The sequence below is a fragment of the Rattus norvegicus genome, chromosome 17, assembly GCF_021556685.1.
Source record: "Rattus norvegicus strain SHRSP/BbbUtx chromosome 17, alternate assembly SHRSP_T2T, whole genome shotgun sequence".
Lineage (NCBI taxonomy): Eukaryota > Metazoa > Chordata > Mammalia > Rodentia > Muridae > Rattus > Rattus norvegicus.
In genome coordinates this window covers 8,119,656-8,136,207 of record NC_141550.1, presented here as the reverse complement: position 1 = coordinate 8,136,207, position 16,552 = coordinate 8,119,656, and the positions used below count along the sequence as shown (strand labels likewise).

The following is a 16,552-nucleotide window of genomic DNA, read 5'->3' as shown; positions in this document are numbered from 1 at the left end:
TCAGGCCAGTGTAGCCTCCCCTCGCTCTTAAGGATATCTGAGGGTGAGTTAAAGTCTGCATCCTTCGCTCTAACCCCAACTACACAGCCTATGAGGTTGAATGCTCGCAGGAGAGAGATGAGAATGTTGACTTGGGAGAGAGCTCCCAGGATGACAGGTTGCTTCCTGTCTACAGTGTGCAATAAGACCCAATCAGATGCCGGGATCAGGGGTTGAATCCTGGCTCAGACAGTGTTGTGGTTGTGACTGGGTCTCATAATCCATCCCGAACACATCATGTTAGTAGGGCTCTTCAGAAGTAACACTGAGCGCCACTGGGTCTGTACATGAAGGCTTTTCTGACCATAAGCCACAAGGGAGGATGATGGGTAGCCTCTGGGAGGATCGGCTGGCAGAGCAAGTAAGGCTCTGCTGTTCTCTATACCCCTAGACATGCTAAGAGAGAGCAGACCACAGCCAGGCAGCATAAACCCCCAGGCCTGAAAGTGTCATGGGGGATCCACCAGAGAAGACTGCTTAGGCATGGGTTTAAGCCAACAGGAAGTCTTTATTAGCCTCTGGTGACTACACTCGGTGTTTGGGAGATTCCTGAAGCCCGAGCCTTTCTCAGGGTGAGATTTTAAGCACAAAACCCTTCTCTTGGGTTGACATACTTCAGCTAACGAGAACAGTCAGCCAGAAGCAGAACTATCGATGACAAACATCAAGGTTAATACATGTAAGGACTTCCCCAAAGCTGTGGACTTTGATGGATTGGGTCTTTGTTTTCATTTTGGCAGGCGGTGCTGCCTACGTGCTGAGTTTTGCAGCCTGAATGGCTTTTCCATCATGGAATCAGGTTGTGCTAAGATCTGGGGCCTGTTACAAAAGGAGATAGAATCCAGGGCCCTTGACGTTGAGGGTCATTGATGCTGCCTTACAGCTGTTTTAGGGCACAGCCAAAGTCAGAGCTGGCATGGGTCAGGGCATGTTCATCCTCTAGCCAGCCAGTGGACCCCATCAATGACCATGGGCTAACTTACTGAAGCCCACACTATTCCAGTCGCCACACCAAGGACTTGGCATGTTACCTGCCTTGTCTTTTGAATTTGAAAACAAGAGCAGAAAATGCCGACATTTGCTAAGTGGGGGAGGAGGGTTTGCATCCATGACAGACTGATTTCAAATAAAATTTTAATTTACCACACTGGGTACATTCTCATTCTCATTCTCTCTCTTCCTCTCGCCCCACCCCTGTCTGTCTGTCTGTCTGTCTCTCTCTCTCTCTCATTTACACACACACACACACACACACACACACACACACAGTTTTGGGGAGACAGAGGTAGATAGATAGATGATTGATAGATAGATGATAGATAGATAGATAGATAGACAGATAGATATATAGATGGATGGATAGATAGATAGATAGATAGATAGATAGATAGAATAAGAAAGACTATCAGTCCCCCATCAAGAGAGAGCCTGACTTGACTGTCTTCAATGATCCCAAGCAGTCTTCAACCATAGCCACTTAGAAATGCACAGTGAAGGTTGACCAGAAGGCTCCAAGAATCCCAGGGCAACTTGGGCTTGTATTGTCTCTAGCCTGGTATACAGGTTGCCAGGGCTCCTTCCTGGAGCCTCGGCATTCTGGTGTAAGTTGCCAAGGGTGACAGACAGTGTGGTAAACATGAACGAGCCATGTCAGTAGGAACTGTCAATGGGCCGCACCAGCTGTGGTGCCAGGGGCTGGCCAGTCTCTTACCTGCCTGGTCACTTGGCACCTTCTCCCTCCTGTCTTTTCAGCCAGCCACGGATTGAAGTCCAGGGCAGTGGCAGCTTACCAGGGACCGGTGCACTGCTTTGCAACCATTGTGCGGACAGAGGGCCTGACAGGACTGTACCGGGGAGCCAGCGCCATGCTGTTAAGGGACATCCCAGGATATTGCTTCTACTTTATTCCCTATGTGTTCCTAAGCGACTGGATCACACCTGAAGCCTGCACGGGGCCCAGCCCCTATGGAGTGTGGCTGGCAGGAGGCATTGCTGGTAAGCACCCCACTTCCCCCATCCCCTGCCCCCCCCCCCCCCCCCCCCCCCCGTCTGTAGAAGTCCCATCCCTGGGTTCTGGGCCTGCCACAGCAACGGTAAAGCACAGAGGCCGCCACCATAACCTTCCCAGTCCTGAGGAGACAGGCCTCATCCAGCCAGATATGCAGGGCCTTCTTTTCACTGACCTTGGATTACACCTAGTGAAGAGAATGACCCTTTGATGGCTCATGTCCTTCCCTCCAGGGCCATGAGAATCCCTGTGTGAATTTGCTGGGACTCTGAGGCAATGGGTGCATTCTAGCATGTTCTCCGTGGCAGGCATTGCTGAGCGTTGGGAGAAACTGTTGTCTCTGTTCACTTTCACTAAATGTTGGGCTTCGTTAGGTATGGGAGGGGGAGTCAGTCTCCACACTGCCCTGAGATACCTAGGGGCACGGCAGTCACAAAAATATAAGGCTAGCCACACTTGTTCATTTTGTTACCTCCTATGCTGCACCACAACCCCAGTTCACTCAGAGGGACATCCGTGTGCACTAAGTGCTTTGCACACTTTGATGTGGCTCTCTACTGCCTCTCAGGCATCTTCCTCTTCCTCCCCCTCCTCTTCTTCCTCCTCCTCTTTCTCTCCCTTCTCTTCCTCCAAGCTATCTATGTTCTAAGCTCATAGCAAACGTACACAAAGCCCATGCCTCAGTCAAACAATAGTGGTCTGCTCATGGGCCCTGCATGTCTGAGGCTCATCCTTGGAGCCATTCCCAGGGAGAGCCCCCCCAAGTTCCATCTACACTCACTTAGAGAACATGTACCAAGGGCTTGCTAACCTTAGTTCGTGACATTCTCACTGTGACCGAGGGATAAGTATCCCAGGCACATGTGGAGAAGTAGCCAGCGGCCCTGGCAAAGACAAGAGAGTGAACACCCAGTCAGAGGCCAGGGCAGAAAGCTAGGGCGTTGGAGGCCTGCACGGGCAGAGGGACCAGGGTGTGCTGAAGTCTCCTTGGTGAGCTGCCAGGCAGCAGCTCCAAAACCTAGCAAGCCAAGCGCCCTGGGCTTTGATATTGCATTGTTGTCTCTCCCCAGCCAAGAACGTGCCAATTCCTGTGTTAGTAAAAAACAAAACAAGGGGTTGGGGATTTAGCTCAGTGGTAGAGCGCTTGCCTAGGAAGCGCAAGGCCCTGGGTTTGGTCCCCAGCTCCGAAAAAAAAGAACCAAAAACAAAACAAAACAAAACAAAACAAAAAAACAAAAAACAAAACAAAACAACAACAAAAAGCAAAAAATAAATAAATAAAATAAAATAAAAAACCCCGAAACAGAAAACAAAAAACAAGCAAAAACAAACCACCCCAATTTCCCCAATCCTTTAAAGTCGCACAAATGCTCAAACTGGAATTTTTTGAGGCTGATCCAGCGAGGATGACCCCTTTACGTGATCTCTCAGTTTCATCAGTTTCATGCCACAGACTTAGTAGATTTTACTCAGAAAAAGCCCGTGCCCCATCTTCCCACGCTGGCCCTTCCCCAGCGATCAGTCTTTGTGATAGACAGGCTTCGTTCAGCGCCCCTAGACTCAAATTAAACCCAGCCACAGGCAAGCCTTTGGTCACAGGTCTCACCTTTGCTCTCTGCCTGCTTGGGAGACCACGGTGTCCTGTGAAGCAGTTGCTAGCCACACGCTGATAATGTAGCTGTGTGAGCGCCGCCATGGTCCGGTCTCCTGCTCCAGGCTCTCCCAGGCCTCATAAACACAGCACTGATGCCCCGTTTCCAGAGGAGGCGTGGGAGGATTCTGCTAGGTCCATGAGTGGTTGGAGAGAAGGGATCAGAAGTCCTGGCGGGCCTACTTCCCCCACCACTTAAGGGATGGGGAGGGGGAAGGGGAGCAGGGGGCATTGGAGTACAGCACCCTCAAGAAGCCAGGCCTTGAAGACCCAAGACAGCCAGCTCTGACATGTTTGGTTTCCCTGACTACGCAGGGGCAATTTCCTGGGGGACAGCAACACCGATGGATGTCGTGAAAAGCCGAATCCAAGCTGATGGGGTCTATTTAAACAAATACAGGGGAGTCCTGGACTGCATCTCCCAGAGTTACCAGCAAGAAGGCTTTAAGGTAAGCTCCACACAGCCGTCCTGGGTCAGCAGCAGCCTGGCAGAGGGTTTAGACCTTTGGTGGTTTGGCTGGAGGAGGGGACTGGGAGAGCAGGTGCTGGAGGTTACCAGCCTGTCCTTGGTTACATTTATTCCTCAGTGTTTCATGTTTTATGAGGCAATTGTGGATGAGACTTCCTCACCCCCCACATCCTGATTTCTTTATCAGCAAGTTTATTATTAATATATGAAAACGTTACTGGATTTTGTACGTTGATTTTGTACCCTGATATTTTGTTTGAAAATATGGATCAAGTTTTGGGATAAAGTACTTAGGTTTTTAAGATCATGCTAATCTGCAAATAGGGACGGCTTGACTTCTTCTCTTTTCTATTTGTGTTCTTTTTATTTCCTCTCTTCTCATATTATTTCAGTGAAGACTTCAAGTGCTGCATTGAACAGGAGAGGAGAGAGTGGACACCCTTGTCTCCTTGTAGATTTTAGAGAAACGTCCTCAGTTTCCTCTGATTTGATGTGATTGGCTACAGGCTTGTGGTATATACCCTTTAGTGTGCTGATGTGTGCTCCTTTTCCCGAAGTTTCCTCTAAGGAAGACTTCATGGCTGTTATCATGAAGGGATGTTAAACTTTGGGAAGGCCTTTCCTGGATCTATTGAGATGGTCATGTGATTTCTGTCTATTCACATGTGTTGAATCAAGCCGTCCTTGGAATGAAGCCAACCTGGTCGTGGTGTATGAGCTCATCTTGTTCTTTAATTAAGTTTGCAAGAGTTTTATAGAGAATTTTTATATCTATAATTTCTTCTTGGTTGTCTTTAGCCACTGCTGGTATCAGGGCCGTGCTGCTTCTGTAGGGTGAATTTGGTGGTATGTCTTCCTTTTCTTTTAGAGAAGGTTCCTCAGGCTCTTTAGAAGAATATATATTCTATATCTGTTGGATCATTGATATCTGTTAAATCCATTGAATCTATCTTGTAATTTAAGGTGAAGGGTTTTTGTTTGTTTACTTTTAGGTTGGCGGTTCATCTTTAGCTGAGAGTGGGCTACTTAAGTTACCCACTATCAAAATCTGCATGACCTGTAATTTCCTGTTTAGAGATTGTGTACCATGTGGTGCATCTGTATTTACAATTGCGATGTCTTCTTGATGAACTATCCCCTTCCTTTATAATGCAGTGACCTCAGCATTATAGTCTTATCTACTTTATCAGATGTCAGAACAGCTGATTTTTATCTTCCATTCTATGCCAGCTAGTGTTTGTCCTCCACCTTTAGACTCTGGGTGTCCTGTGTTTCTTGCAGACAACATACAGCTGGGCTGATCTTTTAGTTCAGTCCGACAGTCTGAATTTCTATATTCATGGGTTGATGGCATTTACATTTAAGGCTAATATTTAGAGGAGCTTAATGACTCCTGTCATCTTGTTGTTATTTTTCTGATTGGTTGGCTTATTGTCTGTTCTTTTGTGTTTCCCTCATTAGTCATGGGGGTTTTGCTGGTTCACTGTGTTGGACACGATGGATTCTCTCCTAGCTCTCCTTTCTTCATCTGTTCTTTTCTGTCACTTATTATTTTCCAAAGCTCTCTTATGGAGCCTGTCTTTTATCCCCTCTGTGTGCAGTAGTCCTGCATATCTTCTGTGGTGCTGCCCCGATGGTCTGTAAACACTGGACATTGCAGTTTTGTGCATGGAAGTGAGGGCTAGTTGAACTTGGGAACTTGTCTTTCCTATGGTTTATATTGTTGCTTACCCTATGTTAGTTGAGCGTTTCTTGGCTACTAGAGCTGTCTTTATTTTGCTCTGTCTGTGTGTGTGTGTGTGTGTGTGTACACACACACCAGAGCCCTCTGCTGTCTATATTTAGCTTTATAGTCTGTGGACAGGTCAGGTTGCCTCATTCTTCTAAAAACTCCCCAGACTGTACCCCCTGGGATGGCAATAGATAAGTCAGTGGTTCTCAACTTGTAGGTCACAACCCCTTTGGAGGTTGACTGACCCTTTCACAGGGGTCACATATCAGATATCACGCATATCAGAAATTTACATTGTGGTTTATAACAGTAGCAAAATTACAGTTATAAAGTAGCAATGAAAATAATTTTATGATTGGAGGGTCACTACAACATGAGGAACTGTACTAAAGGATTGAGAAGGTTGAGAACCACTGTGCTAGAAGCTCTCACCTGCATACGTTGGCAATGTGAGAAGCAAATGCAGCCCTGAGCCCCTGTCTGTAGTTTGAAGGCCTCCTGGGTAGTAATCAACAGCTGGAAGGATACACCTGTGGGTTAAGTATACTGATGGGGCTTCTAAAGCACACAGGTGACTAGAAATTGAGCCATTCACTGACTGGAGCTTTAGGACTGTTAAGCTTCAGGGTTATTAGTTAAGGATTCATAAAGGACTCATGCAACCAGGTGATCTGGTCTTCATATTTCAAAGGAGAAACCCAGAAGCCCATAGTTTAGGAACCAACCACTAAGTTACAACCAAAGTAATATCTGATACTTTGGTCCCATTCTCTGCCCACTCCAAGGGTTGTCTTGGGCCATATGTGCTGTCTCCTGAAGGAAGACTTTATTCCCTGAACTGAGGAGGCTGAAGTTGAGCCCTGGATTCCTAGTGGTGTGGTGAAGCTGGAACATGGCTGGTGAGGAGAATTTGTGGTAGTCAAGCTTCATGAGGAGCCAGGGTCGTTTGCCTGGTGGTCCTGACCCTTAGGGGTCTGAGGTCCTAACCCTACTCAAACATTCAGAGCTACCACCGCCTGGACTCCCTCAGCACTGGCTGTTCTTTGGTCATCCATTCACTTGCTCATCCTTCTCACCCACTCACTTGTTCATCTTCGTCATTCATTCATACACTCACTCATCCTTGTCATCCATTCACTTCCTCATCTTTCAGAGACTCACTTAACAAGCAGTTATAGAAGGTCTACTCAGGACTGAGAACCCCATGAGTGCCAAGACCAGGGGAAACCACACCCACAGACTGTGTTCCTTACCCTGTCAGGGTCTACTGAGTCCTAGTCCATGAGGAACATCCTGTGATTAGGAAGGTGCTGTTGTCTCTGGGGTGGCCATGATTGGATAGACAGAGGCTATAAGCAGGTCTGGAGAACATTCAAAGCAGAGGAGACCAGAGGTGGCCTAAAGAGGTAGATGGGACAGACATTCAGCATACAAGACTGGTGCAAGAGTATAGACATGTCCCAGTAGCAGGTAGCCATGGAGGCTTTGTGAGGAGTATCTTGGCCCCGACGTCTTGAATGTTGTTTTATGAAGCAAGCTATGCTCTAGGGCTGGGCCCACTTGGGTACTGCCTTGGAGTAGAGTCAAGCCAAGGTTACAGGGAGTCTTGGCACCAGCATGGAATTTCCCCCTTGGAGCTGGACTCAGTTCCTTGCTATTCCTAAATCACTCTGAGTGAGCCTGAGGAATTCCAAGATGGTTAGGCATTTAGGAAGGAGTGCCGATATTACCCACATCCCATGTGGGTCTGCCTGAGTGACTCCAGGATGTGTTCTATCAACCCTTCTCCTAGGCCAAGCTGTATCCTATGGCTGCCAGTGTCCCCCAGACCTGGTCACATACATGACCTTTGCCTCTTTCTGAAAATGAGCCACTCTGTGTCTTGAACTTTGAAATGGTTCTGTGAAGGTTCAGTTCATATCCTGACAGCCCTCTGATCTTGCTTTGGGTAGGGTTTGCCTTTTGAGCATGCAGTTGTCAGAGAAGGCCTTAAGAGGGAGGTTCCAAAGACCCCTCTCTGTTCCTATCATTGCCTGGTAATATTGCCATTGTTCCCAACTGCGCTTATCTAAGAGGCTATCAGTTGCCCATGTTTCTCTGAGTCTACCTGGCATGAAGCAGAAAGATGCGGGGCACAAGGAACTCGGGGGGGGGGCATTACTTAGGGATAGAAGATCAAACACATGTGATTGGTCACGACAGACGCAGGGGCTAGCAGCTACTCCATTCAGACCAGGTGTTGAGCAGTCACTGGGTGCCCTCTGGATCAATGGGCACTAGGAAAGGCTTTATTAAGTGTTGACTGGGTTGTTCTCTAGAATACCCTTTAGCAGCCCAGTGCTGCCACTATTGTAGTTAAATACACTTGTAACCCTCGTGTTTTTCCACTTGTCCACGTTGTTGCCCAAAGTAATGATTCCAAGACTTCTGATAGATAAATATATGCTTAGTCCGGTAGCTTTGGCTCTGTTCCCTGCGTAGTGCATATCTCAGTAATCCAGTTGATTCTAAGTGTGCCACATGACTTGGTACTTTCTTCTCAGTTTCATGTATCTGTCTCCTCCCCAGAGTTTGGGGTGAATCTCCTGCCCTGACTATCTCCCAGAATCCTCTCTCAGTACCGGAACTTCCACCTCCCTATTTCCTGACTATGCTAATAGGCCAATGGCGTTTTATTGACAGGTGATGCTTCTGCACAGTGCAAGATTCTCTCTACAATCTATAATTAGAGATGCTGTCACCTACCTGTGCTGTAACCTTATCCATGCCTATAAAGATGTTGTCACCTACCCACAGTGTCACCTTATCCATGCCTACGATCTTAAGCATTGTCCTTGATCTGTCCTCTACCCCTTTGGGGATCTTTCAGGAAGCACCTGTCACCATCATTATGTGTGGCTGGGTGCTTTTTATCAGCTTCCAGAACCCTGGGGGAGGGAAGAGGGAGGAAGGAAGGAGAAGGAAGAGAGAGCAACAGAGACAGAGAGAGACAGAGACAGAGAGAAATAGAGACAAAGAGACAGAGACAGAGAGACAGAGAGACAGAGACAAAGAGACAGAGAGAGACAGACAGACAGAGACAGAGAGACAGAGACAAAGAGACAGAGAGAGACAGACAGACAGAGACAAAGAGAGACAAAGAGACAGAGACAAAGAGACAGAGAGAGGGACAGAGAGAGACAGAGACAGAGAGAGACAGACAGACAGAGACAGAGACAAAGAGAGACAAAGAGACAGAGACAAAGAGACAGAGAAAGGGACAGAGAGAGACAGAGACAGAGAGAGACAGACAGACAGAGACAAAGAGACAGAGAGAGGGACAGAGAGAGACAGAGACAGAGAGAGACAGACAGACAGAGACAGAGACAAAGAGACAGAGACAAAGAGACAGAGACAAAGAGAGACAGAGACAAAGAGAGACAGAGACAAAGAGACAGAGACAGAGAGAGACAGACAGAGACAAAGAGACAGAGAGAGACAGACAGAGACAGAGACAGAGAGACAGAGACAGACAGACAGAGACAGAGACAGAGAGACAGAGACAGACAGAGACAGAGACACACACACAGAGAGACAGAACAAATATAAGTGCATATAGACATACCAGTATAGATCTGCTTGGACCTCAGTTTGCTGAAGCCGTCTGTGGATGCACCTCAGAGCCTATGACAACAAGCGACATCTCAGGTGTCGTGGGTTGGAAACACGCCAGCATCTTTCCACATTCAGATCTTTGGGCTCCAGTCAGGCCAGCAATGGGCTCCCTGCACTTGCGATCATCTCCCTCACCCTCAGAAGCAGTGTTGTCGAGAACGTGGGTTGGCGCTTGGAGGGTCAACCCTGGAATAACGCCCCACCCCTACCCCACAAAGGTCTTTTTCAGGGGCATCACTGTGAATGCTGTACGTGGCTTTCCCATGAGTGCGGCCATGTTCCTCGGGTACGAGCTCTCACTGAAGGCACTCCGTGGCGACCACACCGTAAGAAACAAATGAGCGATCAGGTCAGTGTGCTTTCTTCCTAGCCAGGGTTGAAGCTGGGCCTCTATTCTTCCTGGTCAAACCATTATGAGTTCTCTAAAGTGCCCCTCTGTCCCCTGTGGTAAGTCTAGGAGTGAAGAGGCCTGCCCTCTCACCCGCATGTTGCAATTCTGACATAGCTATGGTTGACATGGTGTATGGGCCCCCAGTGACTAAGCTGGGTCTAACTCAACGGCGTTTTCACAGCCAGTTCGCCTGCTCTGGGTCCCCTTCGCAGCTTCCAAACCTTGGAGAGAAGTGTGTTTAGCTTCTTTCTTTATTATAGTGATGTCTGATCTGCGGACACTGACCCCATGCCACCCCGTGCCTACACAAGGCCGTCTCCCAACTTCTGACTAAGCCTGATTTACTCCTTTACAAAGCTCTGAAGGACAGGCCACTTACAACACAGGTCTTCTCTTTTCCTTTCTCACAGGGAAGGATCAGTATAGCTCTGCACAGCCGACATCTTGTTCAGATGCTCTCAGCAGTTCTTGGGAATCAATCCATGTTGCCACCTCATCCTCCAGCTAGCCTCCCCTCATCCTGAACACCCCCTTCTCCTTCTCCCTTCACCCCCTGTTCCCTGTGTGTTCCCATGGTGCCTTGAGCCAACTCTGTCTTGGTCTTGGTGACGCTAGCTGTTTGTCCTCCAAGGCTACTCGTAGGTCTCCTCCTCCAGGAAGGCAGCTTGATTTCTTCGCTGAGATGTGTTCTGCCCACTACAGGCCCCCTAGCTGCCTTGGTTGCCCTCTGTTCTTCCCAGTGGATGTCCCCACACAGTAGGTCTCCACTCTCCACCCTTTTCCTGATGGCGATGCTGCCCTTCCCTCCTGCTGCTGCTGCTCCTTCCTGGGCTCAGACTTGTCCCTTGCCAACCTCAGAAAATGGAAGGATCAGTCACTGGACTTTCATATCAGGCAGAAAGCCTGTTACTCTGCCTCTGTGATAACCAATTCTACTGAGGAGGAAGGCCACCATCAGGGAAGCCTAGAGGCCTGAGTACTGCCTTCCAACCCCATGCCCCAGGGGCTGCTGGGAAGTGCAGCACAACACGCCAGGTCCTAGTTGCAAGCATAGAGGGCCGTCAGCTGGGCTGACCACAGGGGACCTAGAAGCTAACCTTAAATAAACCTCTGTGGCTTTGCACTAGGATTCCACTACTCACAGCTTCCCCGGCTCTTTGCCCCCTTTATATAAAATTAAAAGGGAGTAGTAACATGTTTCGCAAAATTAAAGCTCTCGGTGGAGCACCCTTGGTTTTGGATGAAGTCTGGGACAAGGCAGGGCTGAGCAGGACCACAGTTTCATGCCTAATGCTGTGCCCAGACATTCCCTGCCCCCCCCCCCAAAGCCAACAAGGGGAAAAAGATCAATGTTTTAAATCCTGTAACAAAGCCAATGTATGTTTGTATTGTAGGAAAACACAGAAACAACAGAAAGAGTAAAGCAAGAATCCCTGTGTTCACCGTAAGGTCCAGCTGCAGCCTGAAACCCAGAGCTGGCTTTGTACAGGACAGCCACCGCCATCCTGCCTAATGGCCCAGAACCACGTCCACGTCCCGTGGTTAACTCTTCAGCTACAAAATGGCTTTGGAACACAGACCTCAGATCCCGGAGTGACTGGGCACTTGTCCTAGCTGTCGTACTAGGCCGCTCTTGGCCACTGGCTCTTTAAGGAGGCTGGGGGAAGTTACCAGAGAGCCAACTCGTGGCATCTGAGAGCTGTAGCTGAGCCCGCCAGAACTTTGCTTTCTGAATGTCTTTTCTCTTGCAAAGGGCTGGGAAACACGTCTCCTTAGGAAACAACCAAAAACAAACCAAAAAATCCCTCTAAGGGCAGTAATGGGGTTGGGGAATAGGAAGACGCTACCTCAGTTGGGAAGGAGTGACCCCAGCAGCATTGTCTGGAACAAGGTGTTTAATATCCTGCTCTAACCAGGAGCCATGGACCCCAGGTCCTCTAGCAAGCCTGGCTTTTAACTTACAAAGGTTTGGAGCAGGCCACAGTCTATGTGGCAGAGTCACGAACTCTCTGAAGACGTGAACAACAATGCCAGCCTTCTCATCTGGTCCCCCAAATGGAGGAGGCAGTGTATCTCAGATAACCCTGGAACACTCACAGCAGGCCCTAAGAAATGGTGGGATGAGGACTGTCTCCAGAGGCCCAGGCACAAGGGTCAATAAAAATCCTTTCAAAATATATGCCTAGCATGGAGGGCACAGTTCCCTAGAGGTTTGGGGAGGCGGCACCTTCCTTCCCATCTGCCCCTAGTTTTGTTTCCTTCTGTGGTACTCATAGCAGAGAGGTGAAACTCGGTGAGAACCCTGTGGGGCGGTTATTTTGTCATGGGGATGGCTTGAGGAAGAAGGTCGCAGTCACTCGTAAGCTGTCCTCAGGTTTCCTCGTGAGTATCGAGTCATCAGTCCCTTCCCCTTCAGGATCCTGGTACCAGAACCCTCCTAGAACAGAGCTGTTCTATCCTCTGACCTGGTGTGTGTACTCCAGACCTGGGAGCCTACTTTCTGTTTACAAGGCGCTTCATAACCAAAGAAAGGAGATGCGTTCTTCCCGTGACACCTCGTTTGAGCATTTACAAACAATCCCAGACAGCCTTCCTGACCGACTGTGGCACAAGACCCATCTCCATGTGGGTGTGTCCAAGCCTAGATCCTGCTGGCCACAACTCAAAAAGAGCATTCTTTATGCACCCTCTCTCCTCTCTGCGCCACCGTAATCTGAGCAGGCCTCACCCCGCTGCAGGCTGCGATTGCAGCGCCCGTAGAGCCAGCAAGGGTGCATTACTGGAGAGTAGGAAGACCCAGCCGTCTTCGTCCGGTGCCAGGTGGGACACAGCCATCATCCCGAGCTTCGAGTCACTTCCTTCATGACTGCAGACTTTCTCTCCCGAGTCCAAGTGCTGGTGGGAAACAGCAGACCATACATGGGTCAGGCAGCCATCATCTCTTTCAGCTCTGGGTTAGAACCTGAGAAAGAGAGGCAAAAACATTCTGTGCCCACGGATGATAGAAACCCAGCATAGACTTGCACTCCTCAATCAAAAGCACAGAAAAGTCCTTAGGGTTGTTTCTGTATACGTAGTGCCCTACCTGACTTCTAAGAGACCTTGGTCACCCTCCTCTCTCTTCAGTTTAGGTCTTTGGAGATGCTGCCAGAGAAACCAGCTGAACTAAGAGGGGTGGGGAGGTTAGCATGTGTCATTTTCTTCGTGGTCCTCAAGTTGGGAAGGGAGGGTTCAGTGTCTGGAAAGGAATATACAGGAGAGGAAAATCCAAAGATTCGCTCCCAAGCCTGAGCGGGTGATGTGTTGGTGTCATGCGTGAGCCGCAGATGGCAACCAGAGCTCGCAGGGGCAGGTGTTCTGTGGGCGTAACTTCTACGTGGAAATCCCAATAAAATGCAGTCTGCTTCCCAGTGTGACTTTGTGCTTCTACCTTACCACCTATGGGAGCCACATAGGAGATAACCTTGCTCTTCCGTGGCGCGCGTCCATGATGTCATTTCTGGCTCTGCGCCTGCAGCAGCCACGCCTACTGCACCCCAGAGCCCCTCTCAGCACACTGCTGAATGTGGCTTCAGAGTCCTGCCTCACATTGTCACCTGCGCAGTCGCCACCAGCCAAGCAGAAATGTGGTCCAGGGTGGTCTTAAACCCCAGTGAGGGAACTGTCTTCACAGCCATGTAAAAAACAAACGTTTTAAGATCTTCCTTGGTTTGCCCCAAACCAAGCACCAAATCACAACTGCCCCCTAGAGGCCGACATGACCATTTTCAGTGTAGACCATAGGCGCTTCCTCAGAATGCTCTCCAAGCCCACCCTTCACAGCTCTTGAAGCTCAAAGTCCCTTGGGTAGATCTGAGCCGATGGGCTTGTGGTCACTTAGTGATCACCTGTGTTGAGCCCCTGCCGTGTGCAGGCACCGACTGAAGGGAAGAGTGGAGGAGCTCCGGCAAAGCTTTCGTGCTAGTTTACTAGACTCCTTAACAGGAAGAGGCTGGCCCAACCCCCACTTCAGCATCACGGGCAGGTACTGAGGGTCTTGGTGAGGTGCTGTGCTCCTGGTATGTTACAGGATGGACCCAGAGTGCCTCCTCTATCCCATGCCAGGATGTGTCAAGCAGGCATGCACTAGTGCCTGCCTAGGCTGCACAGTTGGGTTGGAAGAATGGTATTTTCAGAGGCCAATCAGGATCTCCCATTGTGCACTCCTGGCTAGGCAGAGAGTTCACACCTCTGTAGCGAATGACTAGGGGGCAGTTGGAAGCCCTTCTGCTTGTCTGTGACATCACGTGCTGTACAGTCCTTGGGAAAACCCGTGTGCTCATGAGAAAACGAGAGTGGAGAGGAAGGTGGTATCTTAGAGTCATTGGAAGTTAGTTTTCAGTCTGGCCGGTCGCTTTGAGGACCGGAAACATTATTTCTCAAAAGCCTGTTTGGCTGATATGCCATAGAATCGCCACTTGATGGCAGCAGAGTGTCAACTAAATCCTGAGGTGCCTGCTAGCTGGTGACTGTTCTGGGAGAGCTTGGGTCCTGGGCACTTCCCTCCCTATCTTTGTTCTCGGTGCCCCAGGGTGTGGTCCTTCCCTTGGGTTTCAACCTCGGTGCCTATCTGCATGATCTCGACACGTTCTGCTGCTTGGGCTTCAGTTCTCCTCGTCTGTAAAAAAAACCCCACAGTCTTCCTCTCTGATCCGGGGCTGTTAGCTTTTGTCTGGAGGTTGACAAAGGGTGGCTGGGTCTGTGTACCCTGGGCCCGGACCATGTGAAACTCTGAGCATCATAACTGCTCCTTTGTGTCTTCATAAGCATGCTTTGGAATGGGATAGATGCCGATACTGAATAGATCTTCGCATGCTCCGGACACAGGATGGGCTATTGGTCCGTGTTCTAACTCCCAGAATCCTCTCTGCTAAGCTGTTGTCAAAGAAGATTCCGGAAGCACGTGATTCAGTTGTGAAGTCCAGGGAGCTGTACATCCAGAGAAGTATGGCTTCTGGCCACTGGCTGAGCATAGAAAGGGCCCACTGGGCTTGATTCCCCTGGGCATGGAGGGGCCCACTGGGTTAGGTAACCCAAGTCTTAAAAGATCGGTGTTCCGCGCTCCTGCCTCAGTTCTACCTTCCCCTGCATGCTTATTATGGTTGCTGAGTCATCAAACCGTGTCCTTGGGCGCTGGGGACACAGGTGCAACTGTTTTCATTTTCTACCTAAATTTAACTGTCCTTCCCCTCCCCCCAGCCCGCGCCACTTCTCCTTCCCCCACCAAGCCCCATTCTATCCAATAGCCAGGAGTGGGTCTCGGGTGTGATTTTGCCACTTCTGGGGAAAATTTAGGCATCCTGAGTGAAATGGTCAACTCGAGATGGCCCCTTTACCCCTGGAGGTGACTTGAGATTCTGAGACCGGGATACCCTGCTGTATTCTCTGGGTTCCTGCAACAAATCTGCCCAGGGGCTTAGCCCCCTGCACAGGGTAGCATCTGATCCATTTGAACAATGTGCTTCTGGGCCTCAGTTCTCATTTATGCAGTGAGAAGTATACACAACTGTTAGTGGGTACCTCAGGAGGTCAACGTGAGGATCCAACTCACTATCCTACAAGTCACTCTTATTTCTGCCTGATGCCCAGGAAAGAGGAACAAGTGCTCCAGGTGAGCTCTCCTCACCCAAGGTGTGCCCTTCTCACCCCAGGTGTGCCCTCCTCGCCCCAGGTGTACCCTCCTCACCCCAGGTGTGCCCTCCTCACCCCAGGTGTGCCCTCCTTATCCCAGGTGTGCCCTCCTCACCCCAGGTGAGCCCACCTCACTCCAGGTGTGTCCTCTTCACCCCAGGTGTACCCTCCTCACCCCAGGTGTACCCTCCTCACCCCAGGTGTGCCCTCCTCACCTCAGGTGTGCCATTCTTGAACTGTGTCTGCAGGAGTGAATCTTTTCTTACTCAACTTTACAGTCAGGCCAGGGAAAGCACCAGGCTGGCAGGTGGTTTTGATGTGGCAGCAAGCCTCAGTTTCTATTGCTTGGCCCCTCCCCCTAGCAGTAGCTAGTGTTGTCTTCTGAGACCACCCCAACCACCAGCATCCGCCCCTCCCTGAGATCCTGAATGAATGCAGTCAGCAAACCACAGTGAGTAGTCAGACTCAGAAAACCCAGATGGAGGGGAAACCACCCAGGTTGCCATGTAGCCAGCCAGTCAGGGAGCTGCAGACGCCTCTGTTCCTCCTGGAGATGACCCAGAGCCAGAGGGACCGTAAGTGAGCCCCAAGTCAGAGCAAAGCTGTTTTGTTCACACAGTTCCCCAATCCCTTATCTCCATCCCGAAACCCAAACAGCTCAGCCAACTCAAGGTTGTTGTGACTCGTTGGGCTGTAAACCCCGGCCTATCCGTGTGAATGTTCTTGGGTTCTGCAGCAGAATATTGATGTGTTTAATTACAGAATTTTCGCCCTGGGTCCTGCTGTTTGTGTTATGTAAGGAGTGGCGCGTGAATTGTGCATTAACTTTTGAAAGGACAAAAGAGCCTGAAATCTGAACCCTTTCTGACCTTTGCTTGCTGGATAAGTGACTGTGCCCTGGGGCTGTGGTGAACCCATTTGACCCTCGGGCTGTCAGA

At 49.7% G+C, this 16,552-nt stretch overlaps 1 protein-coding gene across 5 annotated transcripts in view; it reads left to right on the top strand.

Moving 5' to 3' along the window:
* Slc25a48 (solute carrier family 25, member 48) overlaps positions 1–13,357 on the top strand; it is a 40,844-nt gene extending 27,487 nt beyond the window's left edge. For 4 of the 5 annotated variants that reach the window (XM_087590939.1, XM_087590938.1, XM_087590937.1 and 1 more), the window contains 4 exons: positions 1,792–2,034; positions 4,014–4,147; positions 9,772–9,902; positions 11,339–13,354. In XM_087590939.1, coding sequence (XP_087447065.1) covers positions 1,792–2,034; positions 4,014–4,147; positions 9,772–9,894 — 500 coding nt within the window. In that variant the 3' untranslated portion in view covers positions 9,895–9,902; positions 11,339–13,354. 5 annotated transcript variants of the gene reach the window in all.
* The last annotated feature ends 3,195 nt before the right edge of the window (positions 13,358–16,552 follow it).